Raw genomic sequence first — 11,665 nt, 5'->3', positions numbered from 1 at the left:
AAACATTATCAAAATATTAAGATAAATTATATATAGGCTAGTCAGTGGCTAGGAAATATAGAAATGACAAAATAAATAAGTGAATAAATTAAATAAATAAATAGGTCTAATAAAATAAATACATTATTATTATTATTATTATTATTATTATTATTATTATTATTATTATTATTATTATTATTATTATTATATATAGGGCATGTTAAAATGGCAGACAAGTTCACTGAATGCAATTTGAATAAAATTCAATAGCTGATACACATTTTTTGTTGTGTTGATTGATGATTTTGATGATTACTTTCTAATTGCCTTATTTTTTCAATGATATTGTATTTGTATTTTGTGAAGCACCTTGTAACCTTGGTTTTGAAATGTGCTATAGAAATAAAGTTTATTATTATTATTATTATTATTATTATTATTATTATTATCCCTATGAGGGGACAGTGTGGTGATTAAGCGGCACGATGACGTTACCTCCTAGAGCACTGGAAAAGAGAGACACGCATTGGTCCAATGGAAGCGCCTCCTGATGGCGGAATATGGGTATTGCAAAAGCGCCCAAGAACTACAACTCTGCATTGTTGGTGAATGAGCAAGTGTGGTATTTTCAATAATTTAAAGGAGCATTATCGCAAATCCAAATTCTTAATTCGGCCACTAGATGGAGCCAGGCGGAGCATATCAGATATAAACAAGTGGGCAGCTGTCAGAGAGAAAGAGAGCAGCCTCGTTTAGTCCTCCCCCTCCCCCCTCACCAGGCTGAATGAACGTGCAATCGCGGGAAAGGAAAAAGAAAACTCGCTAGTGGAAGCGGCAGCTCTACGTCGCGCACAACCACAACAATGGCAACAACAGCAACTGCAACTTCCTCCTCCTTAATAACGCTGAGAGGACAGCTGAAGAAAGACACAGGGACGTGGAGACAAAGTGTTCTACCGAGCGATTCAGTGACTGTAAGCAGCCTAACACTGCTACATTACTATTTACTCTGGCATTTTTCCGGTTCGGAGGTCGGATTTGCGAGTTCCGAGTGCAATTGAACGCAGCAAGCGCCGGGCCGGCTTGGATCATAACAAAGACAAATGCTGCATTTGCCCCATGGACACTATACTGTTGGCGATTTTTTTTGTAAATTTAGTTATGGCTCCCCCCGACCCATCTTTTGCATTTTTCAGCTTATTTTATGCTATTACTGCTGTATTTGCGATAATGCTCCTTTAAGGACATTTATAGATCACCCACGTTAATAGCATCATTGAGGATCCTTTACAGATAAACATTAACACATAGGCGAGTAAAAAAAAAAAACAGTTGTCTACATTAATGTTTCAATCTACATTTATAAATAATAATAAACAAATTATAAGTGCAATTTGATATGACCAAGACACCTAAAAACAAAAACACGGCCGTTTTCATCAATTTACAAGCAAGTGGGCAACACACACATACATTAGAGTGAATGGGTTTTCTGGGCGCTTTTGCAATATCCATATCCTGCCACTATGGGCGCAAAACCCTTACCACGGGAGTCAATGATGGTGTCGTTACTCTCTTTTCCAGTGCTCTAACGTTACCGTAACTGTTCGTGTGTGTGCGCCTCGAAGGAGGAAATGAAATGCAGTATTTCCGCTGCAGCAGCGACAACGGGCACGTCCAAAAAAGAAAAAAAAAAAAAGGAAAGAGAAAATGTGGACCATAAGGGCAGACTGAGGCCGGAGAAGGACCGTCGAGCTCCTGAAATCGTCCCCGTTAGAGCTCCGTTTCCCAGGCGACGGTTGTTCTTTAAAGTTCCAAACCGAACGTTGGTGAGTTTAACGGTCGTTTCTAGGTTACGTTGCTGTCGTCGCGGTCGTCGTGTGGTTCAGCAGCAGCAGCAGCAGCAGCTCCGCGGCTCAGAGATCATGGGGACGAGAGCCAGCCGCTTACAGGAAGACCCGGTCCCCGCTGCTTTCGGGAAAGATGGCCCAAAGCGGGATTCCTACCGGCGGCCCCGCCTCACCAGACCCACCAGCCTCATGGTCGACTTCTCCGGGAGCTTCGAGGACACGGAGGCCAACCGGAGCAGATCCGAGGAGGGCAGCGACTCGGACCTGGGGCAGCACGGGGGAGCGAGCGCCGACGGCAGCCCCGCCGACCACCACCACGGCATCCCCGCCAGGGTTAGCCAGCAGCCGGACGACAACAACAGCGAGGGGAAACCCGAGGAGGAAGAAGAGGAAGACGGAGGAAATATAAGCCCGGAGGCTCCCGTCGGCGACGCGGAGCAGCATCAGCCCGGAGAGGAGACAGGCCGCACGCCCCACCGCACTTTCTCCGAGCGGCTGCCCGGGAATCGGCACTCTTCCTCCCGCAGCGTTGGCGCAAGATCCGCCCGGGTTCGGGGTACACACCAGCGGCCGGTGTCGGAGGCTTGGATCGGCCTGTACCGCGTTAACAACCGCCATGGCAGTAAGTTAGCACATCAACACACAACAGGTCGATACAAGAAACTATCAATATATGTGTCGCATAAACAACACATGCCATTATTATTATTATTATTATTTGTTTTTATTATTGGCTGGTTTCCATCAGGAGTTGTGCTTTGTTAGGTGTTAATGAGAAGCCAATTTACAGGCACAGGAGGGTTTTTTTTACCAGAAGTTGCATGGATGGATACCGTGGAAGTGTAGGACCCTGTTATTATGAGTAAAGAGATATTGCTCAATCCATCAGTGTGAAAATGTGACGAAATCTGGGGTTTGACTTCAGATGCCTTCATGAGACAGCTGAAACTTCACTGAACTGACTTGTGTTCAGAGAAAATAACAGTAACACACATCATGTTGAAGCAGGAAGTATGGGTAGACACACTGCCAACCTTAAAACAATGAAATAGTCCAGCTTTTTAAAGTCAATACTTGCAGACACAAAAACATTTGGTCTCGTATTCAACACAATGAATTTAAAACATCTCCCAGTGCAACGCCTCAGCTCATCCAGTCTGAAATTAAAATGGATTATTAGAGGAATTTACATTCCTGAGCAGATGATCTCTTTTCCCGTGCTCGCATGCTGACTAAAAATCATCAGAGACCCTATTGTATGCAGCAGGAGCTATGGCGTAAAAACTGGAAGTGGTGACATACGAGCTGTTTCATGTCTCACAGCCTGTTGACAGACGGCGGCTGTCGGGAAGTGAAAGCAAAGCACGACGTACACTCACCAGGGTCTGCATCAGATATTCATATACGCAGAGACAGTGACATTTTGAGACACAAAACACTACAGTGTGTGGTGGTGGTGGTGGGTTTCCCAGGCAGAGCCCTCCAGCAAGTGCAGGGAAATGGGTCACAACTTCACATGCTCAGTGTTGGCAGCAGCTCAGAGATGGAGGGTGGGAAATGTAGGGCAGCAAGGCACCGTTTCTGCCTCTCTGCCCCGTCCACAGATGGCTCAGGCTGGAGTCACTGTTTTGCATGATGTACACACACACACACACACACACACACACACACACACACACACACACACACACACACACACACACACACACACACACACACACACACACACACATACACATGCACAGTCAAATACAGAGTCTGACTCTTCTGGGTCACTCAACACTTGTGGTAACATCATTCACACGATGAGAGTGCAGCTTCGACGCGGACCGACTGCGTTTCAGTCTGCTCTGCGGTTCCTGTGTGTAATCTCTGTGTCCAAACATAGCACTTGTTTTCACTTGTGATGTGCACACACACACACACACCATCCATCTATTATTTGTATTGTGTCTTGCTGTGTGTCTTGCTGTGTGAGACTGCCTTTCAGTTTTATGCCCCCCAAAAGTGGAATAACCTACAAAAACTGTCTGAAACTGGATCATCTTATTTCCTTAGATAGTTTTAAAAACTTAAATATCGAATGTTTTACAACTTGTATGTTATTGTGAATCATGACCTTGTATACTGTATAATTGTGTTTTTGTAATCAGGGCGTCATTGAAAAAGAGAGCTCGCTCTCAATTGACCTTCCCTGAATAAATAAAGGAGAAATGAAATGAAAAAATGAAAATGACAACAACATACTCAGCTCTGCCGTGTCTCTGCTTTGCTCTGTGCAGATATCCGCTGCCCTTTCTGCTCGAAGCCTTTCCCGGGGGGTCGCATCGAGGATCACCTGTTGAGCTGCCTCACGTCTCCTCCCCTACCTTACAACAGTAAGTGTCACGGCACAGAAACTGAAACAGAAGCGTACCGACGACTGTGTGTTTTTTGTTTCTTTTTTTTTTCTTTTTTTTTGAAAAGGCTGGAAACACTGAAAGTTGTGTGTTTGTGTTTTGCAGCGGATGTGCTTAGTAAAGACAGCGGAGAGTGCTCCATCTGTCTGGAGGATCTGGTGCAGGGGGAGACCATCGCCAGGCTGGCTTGCCTCTGCGTCTACCATAAGAGGTAACAAAGCCCTCAAAGTATGTTTGCATAAGTGTAAAGCAGAAAAGAGGAGGGTGAAGAATGCAAATGAGTGCAGGAGGTGAGATTAGGAAGAGGCTGGGAAAATGTTCCTGGGTGTTTCCAGAAATGTAAAAAAAAAAAAAAAACTCAAGTAACTGGAATAATGTTTTAGAAAATAAGGAAGCATTCACACTAGTACACATCAGAAAAGAAACCTGGTGGCCTTTTCTATCGTATGATGTTCCTCAAAGTTACCTCGACAACCGCAACTGTCAACGAGAATCACCATTTTCAACTTTACGTAACAAAGGACTGACAGTTTACAGTTTGTTTGTCGTCCTGTTTACCTGTTGTGAAAACAGCTGCATCATTGTTACACTGTAATTAGGTGCATTATTATTCACAAAGAGTTTAAAAAAAAAAAAAAAACTGACTCGGAAAAACAAACGACCGTGAAGCTGTTAAAGGCCCACCAGCGTTTCTGCACGTTTCAGCCCATTTACTACAAATCACGTGTTAAGTCCTCCTCGTTGTTCGACGCTTGTGGTTTTCCCCGACTTTCAAGCAGCTTTTTTTTTCCACTAATTTTGAACAGACCTGCTGAGGCCAGATATTTACCAAGATTAGCGAATCCACACTTCCACATAACACTGACTTTTTTTTTTACTGTAAAGGACAACTGGCCGAGAGAGAAAGTCTATATTGAGGACACAAACTGAGTTTCCGATCAAACAACAACAAAACATGTCACTTGCTTCGGTCGCAGAGGTGCAGGCCGTCGTTTTTGTTTTTTAACCACAAAGTAGAGCAACAAACTTCACACACTTGACACAACAAATATTTCTTTACCATAAAATGTTGAAAGATGAAAAATGTGTGTCTGTGACAAATTGTTCATTTTGTTTGTCCAGCAAATCATCAGAATGTAGAAGCTACAACTACGACTAAATAAAAAAAATGTAAATCATCCACTACATTAATGGGTATATTTGCTAATTATTTCCTTGACTTAATCTTAATCCTCATAATTCAACAACTCAAAGTAAATCACCGACTCGAGGCGTGTTATCACCCGTGAGCCCTGAAGCTCGCTCTCAGCCCACGTCAGTGATTACGTTTGGTCTCGTCTGACTTTCCCAGTAAGTGGATTAATCCTGGTGGGAGAGGCCTCAGTCAAACATCCAGCCACAGAGGTTTTTTGTTGCGTCACCGTGAGTTAATCATGAAGTGTTAAAGGGATAGTAGCATTTTTTTAAAGTGGGGTTGTATGATCTACAAATAGCCCCTAAGTACTTTAATTGCAGTAGAAGACTCTCTGCACTCCTCCCGTTAGCAACGCCAGCCCATAGCCCTGCCCAGAGATTTACAACATACATTGTTGTGAATGGACCCAAAGAAACGGCCTATTTTCGCAGCCTAAAATAGGTTTTACCTGAAAAAAAAAGTTTGCTATAGTATAATTTTTTCCAGCCCCTCAAAGTGCAGGAAAAACATAGTTTTTATTTGGACCGAACCAATTGCTGATCGGCGGGCGCTAACCCTGGGCCGGAGGGATACGTGAGTTGGTTCGGTCCAAATAAAAACTATGTTTTTTCTGCACTTTGAAGGGCTGGAAAAAATTATATTATAGCGAACAATGGAACTGTGTTTTTTTTTTTTCAGGTAAAACCTCTTTTAAGCTGTGAAAATAGACCGTTTGTTTGGGTCCATTCACAACAATGTATGTTGTAAATCTCTGGGCAGGGCTATGGGCTGGCGTTGCTAACGGGAGGAGTGCAGAGAGTCTTCTACTGCAATTAAAGTACTTAGGGGCTATGTGTAGATCATACAACCCCACTTTAAAAAAATGCTACTATCCCTTTAACGTGTTGCCGCCGTCTCTCTCTCCACTCACTCTCACCTCCGCTGCTCCTTCTCCTCCTGCAGCTGCATCGACTCCTGGTCCAAGGTGAAACCCTGCTGCCCCGAACATCCCTTCGATTGACTCACGGGTCACAAGCTTTCCACACGGTGACCAACCCGACTCAGGTAGGTTGAGCGCCAGACTCACTGAAGCGCTGCAGCGTCACTGGGATAGATTAAAGGGATAGTTCGACATTTTCGCAAATCCCATTGCCAGAATCCCTAGATTTAGGAGTAGGTTCGTTACCTTTATTGTCGGTGCAAGCTCTTTTGAGAACGGCGGAGCAGAGCCGCGAGTTGCTCAGAGCTACGCTACGGAGGCTAATGGGATTTCTTGGTTTCCCTCATCAAATACACAATCCAACAACTCCAAAACGCTCTGGTGGACAAGTTGTGACCTGCACATTCACCACGCTATGAGATAATAACAGAACGTTACGAGACAGAGTTGTTTTAGAGGGAAATTCATGCAAAACCGCTGATGAGTGTTGCCATCGGGGGCAGTTTTTCAGAAAACAGTCTCTGCATTTGCCTCTAAAACAACTCTGTCTGGTAACGTTGTGTTATTATCTCATAGCGTGGTGAATGTGCAGGTCACAACTTGTCCACCAGAGCGTTGCGGAGTTGTTGGATTGTGTATTTGATGAGTTTGATGAGGGAAACCAAGAAATCCCATGAGCCTCCGTAGCGTAGCTCTGAGCAGCTCGCGGCTCTGCTCCGCCGTTCTAAAAACAGCTTGCACCGACAATTAAAGGTAACGAACCTACTGCTATGACTATAGGGATTATGGCAATGGGCCAATTTGCCAAAATGTTGAACTATCCCTTTAACAGTACAGAATATATATCGAAGATTATTTTTTTATATAAGAAAATGTAATGTATGTGATACAGATTTAAACTGTTCGCCAAACTCTGTTACAAACTGTATCTAGATCGACTTTTTACAATATCTAGTCCTGTGTCTAACGGCGTATCTCTTCTTGTTCCACCTCTGCAGGAGACTACACTGAATCCTAAACAAAAACAAAACCCCCAATAAAGACGTGTCATTGAACAAATAGAAGCCCCCTGTCCCTCCCAGACGCAAATCCCATATTTGAGTGGTGGAAAGCAGGCGGTCCTAACAGGAAGCTGCCGTTCCTGGCGTCCAAAGCCCCGCCTCTCCGTTTGGTTCGTTCCATTTGAACTTTTAGTCTTGACCATTTCAAGCCAAACTCCAACAACAAACAGCTGCTCTGGTTTTAACCTTTGACCGAGACCTTCGTTGGAACAGAAGTGGAGTTCCCGCTCTCCTCCGTCTGACGGACTTGGCCTGAATCCACGGAGGTCTAAAAATAAACGTCGGATAGATTTGATGATGATGATGATGATGATGATGATTCATCCCTGAATGACGGACTTCGCTCCAGAAAGATCTTGAACTTGGGGGGAGGAATGCGAAATAGAGAAAAAACAAAACAAGAAAATGTGTCTCAACTGTGACTCTGGATCCTCTCCTGTGTATTTTCATCCCTACAAACGGGAATCGGTCATTTTATCAAGTATTTTGCAAAAAAAAAAAGAAAGAAACCACAACAACAACAGTATTGTTCCTCCGCGTCTCGCATCGCATCGGGATGAATGTGTTTTCTTTCCTCGGCTCACCCCGAATGAACCGACCTCACACTGAGAGCGTGAACTGTCGCTTTGTGTTGAGCTAGCCGGAGGTTGAGGTTGATGTGGGGGAGGGGGGCTGTTACTAAGGTGTTTTCTGTTTTCTATAACCTGTAAACATTTCAGGGGGACGTTCGGGGGCTTTATTGTTGTTTTTTTTTATTTCTCGGTAGGTCAGTTTCTTGTAGGTGGTTAGTTAGCGCTGAGTTCAACATGCTGCTACTTGGTGGTTGGGCGTGTGTGTGTTGGTAGGCTGTAGGTTTTTCATAGGGCGACAGTAGCGCTGGTGTTTGGCACCGATTTGAGCACTTTTATCCCTCAAGGCTGATTTTTTTTTCTTTTTTTTTCTCCTTCTTCTCCTTTTTTTATTTTTACAACCCCATGTAAGATCTGGGATGATTGTGTGAGTGTGTATGTATATGTGTTGAGATGACGATGACCAGGGACAGGAAATGTCCTGAGGATGAGGCGTGTGTGTGTGAGTGTGTGTTTACTGTAAGTTGCCCAGGGGTCTGCTCTGCTTGGTCAAACCCTTTTTTTTCAGTTTTTTTTCAACAAACGTGTTAAATGTGGCATTGGTACGAAACATGGCGGCCGTTCGACTTTTGAATGCAGTTCAGGGTTTTGTCTCCCCCCTCCTCCTCCTCCTCCTCCCCCTCCTCCCTCCCTCTCTCCCTCTCTCCTCATTCTCAAAAACTCTCTGGGGTGTTGGTCCAGATTTTTTTTCTCTCTCTCTCTTTTGGACCGGACCCAGAGCGACAGTTTTTGCCATCTGGTTACATTAACGCCAGATCGGTGCGGGACAAAAGGGAGGGAGGGAGGGAGGAAGGGAGGGAGGGAGGGAGGGAGGGGGACTGAGGGATGTATTATTTTTGGGGCATGTTTTTTTTTTTTTTTTACACCATGTGGCATCTGCCTCTCTCCCCCAACGCTGGAGGCTACGGACAGCTGATGGTTAATTATTATTACATAAGTTAGGCCCTCTCCTTTTTCTTTTCTCTTTCTCTTTTGGACTTCAGATATATCATCACATTATGGTCATGATGATTTACTGCTACATGTGTTAAATGGCTTTTCCTTTTGCCTTGTTTTGTGTGTGTGTGTGTGTGTGTGTTGATTGCCTTTGCCTGGTGACGGGGTTTTGTGCAAGTAGACGACGTAGAAGACAATGTTTTTTTTTTTGTTTTTTTGGATGCTGGTCCCACACACAGGTTGTGCACAGACCGCCGGGGGGGGGAAGCTGCATGGGGACAAGAACAAAAAAAACAAAAAGCAAAACATGGATTGATTGCTGTTGCTGCCTGCGAGCGTGCGCTGTGTGTTACAGTCTCTTCCTACAGTGGCACAGGTTTGCTACAGGCCAGTTTGTTTGTTCACCCCCCCAACCGCCTTTTTATTTTAAATTTTTATATATTTTTTCCCTCCCCTAACTTTGTTTTTGCAGTCTGAGGTGCTACGACTTGTCACCGCCACTAGAGGGCCGCCCTGTGCATGTTTCTCATATTTTTGTATTGGAGACTAGAAAAATAAATGCCAAAAGTCTGGGCTGTGCATCGGGGGAGGGGGGGGGGGGGGGGGGATTGTGTGTGTGTGTGTGTGTGTGTGTGAGAGAGAGAGGCGTGTGGAAGACGAGACGTGCATTGATCATTAGATGTTACATTTTGTTGTGGTGATAAGTTATGATGATGATGATGTTGTATACTTTGGCTGGGAGGGGTGGGGGGTGTTTGTGTGTGTTTTTGTTCTGTTTTTTGAGGAGGGGGGTGGAGAAGGGGAGGGGAGGTGGTGGCAGTTGGGTTGTCGATGAAAATAACGAGACAATCTAAAAAAACAACCTCCCCCCACATGACTCTTTGACTCTCTTACCCCCCCCCCCCCCCCTAAGCTGTGTGGTGCAATACCTCAATTTTTACCAATGCTAACTAAAACGCTCTGTGTGTAAACTCGCTCCTCGCCAACCAACAACGGTGTTTTTGTATAAAATGTCCCTAAAGTCCTTCGGTGTCGAGTCGCAGGGCGCCGCCGGTCTTCTTGTCTGTCCGCCCTGCGCTTCGACGCCGACGCGTTAGAAGACGGGAATGTCTTTTTCAAAGAGTCACCACCACAGCAGTATCTGCAACATCCCCCCCGAGATATGGACAATCTGCCTTTTACTCTGGTATAAAAAAAACAAATTGAATTTTATTTATTAAATTGTAAATATGTAATGCAATTCAAGAAAATGGCTTGGTCTTTGTCTGTTCAATATACTGTTTCTAAGCTCCAATCTTTTGTATGTCTCAGAAATTGTTTTTATATGTATTTTTTACAATAAATATGTGTGAGAGATGTTTTGTGGACGTCTTGTTTTTGTGTCTTTTAAGTGTCAGTGATGCATTTGCTTGTTTGTGCCGTTCAGTTCGTTTTGTTAAAGGGATGTACGCCAACATTTTTTTTCATATCTTGCCTCACTCCCGAGTCCATGACCAGCAGATAGACACCATCCTTTCGACTGTGCGTGCAGTAACAAGGGAGATAGAGCCGTATCGCCCGTAATTAGCTTAGCTCAAACACTGGAAGTGTATAGGTAGTGTTAGCCTGCCTCCTACCCACAGTCAGAAGCTGATTTCATTTTAGCTCTAAACTCTGTAAATATATCACTTTATCGACATTTCAAACATTTTTAGGCGAGAAAGTAGCCGTTTAGATCAGCAGTGTGTCGTTAATTTGTCTAAATACCAAAGTCCTTCTCATATTAGAACGTCTCTGTAAATACTCAGTTTACAATTTTGTTCGGACGAATTCGGCGCTACTCAAGCTAGCCGTTGTGACCATAGAAAACTTCCCAAGTTTGTAAGCTTCAATTTGTGCCCAGGATGACCTTTCTATCTCAAAAGATGTACTTGCTATGGCTGGAAATTGTCACTATACCTCAAATCAAACAAAACGGAATGTTTGGTCTGATGGTCATTCCAAGTGTCACTTAAAGCAGAAGTGAGTGATATATTTGTGTTCATATAAGTCTTAAAGCAGAAGTGAGTGATATATTTGTGTTCATATAAGTCTTAAAGCAGAAGTAAGTGATATATTTTTGTTAATATAAGTCTTAAATAGTTATATCTTCCAACAGCAATCACTTACATAGAGTGTTTGGTCTGAATCACGGGTCTGTCAGTCACTCTGCTCTGCTCTGAGCCGAGGAGAAAACATTTATTGTATCCTACAGTTTTTATCCAATGAGGAGAGAGAACGGCATGCAGGGCTGTGTGTGCAGCCAAGGGACGCTGTGAATGTGGTGACGTAGGGACGAGGACTGTTATGGTGCGTTCAAGGAAACTCGTATTTTTCCGACCGTGAAGTCGTACCAGTTCGATCTGGTACGAGTTCACCGGTCAGAAGTTACGAGTGGCCGTTATAGTGACTTTCACCGGTAAAATAGGTCGGAAAAACACGAGTGGGTTGCCTGGAACGCTACAAAGTCGTAAGTTGTGACTTGAAGCTGTAATTTACGATTTCAAAAGCCTGCCTGGAACGCAGCATTAGCGAAAACGACCGGACCACTTACTTCTGCTTTAACAGCTGATACTGATTACGTTGTCTCATTTTACGACAGTTTGCTCCTCAGAGAGAAACGTGAGCGATCCTCACAGGGAAGTTTCTCTGTCACAACGACCCAACAGTCAGTTG

At 44.1% G+C, this 11,665-nt stretch overlaps 1 protein-coding gene across 1 annotated transcript; it reads left to right on the top strand.

Moving 5' to 3' along the window:
- The first annotated feature begins 1,682 nt into the window (after positions 1 to 1,682).
- LOC311000257 (uncharacterized protein) lies at positions 1,683 to 9,833 on the top strand. Its single transcript, XM_083990921.1, has 5 exons — positions 1,683 to 2,454; positions 4,115 to 4,210; positions 4,337 to 4,442; positions 6,369 to 6,470; positions 7,344 to 9,833. Exons 1-4 carry the CDS (start codon positions 1,908 to 1,910, stop codon positions 6,424 to 6,426), a joined length of 807 nt encoding a protein of 268 aa, XP_083847047.1. The 5' UTR covers positions 1,683 to 1,907; the 3' UTR covers positions 6,427 to 6,470; positions 7,344 to 9,833.
- The last annotated feature ends 1,832 nt before the right edge of the window (positions 9,834 to 11,665 follow it).

This window comes from Trachurus trachurus (genome assembly GCF_905171665.1).
Source record: "Trachurus trachurus genome assembly, chromosome: 17".
NCBI lineage: Eukaryota > Metazoa > Chordata > Actinopteri > Carangiformes > Carangidae > Trachurus > Trachurus trachurus.
Note: the sequence above shows the minus strand (reverse complement) of the source record. Positions and strands in the feature narration are given on the sequence as shown.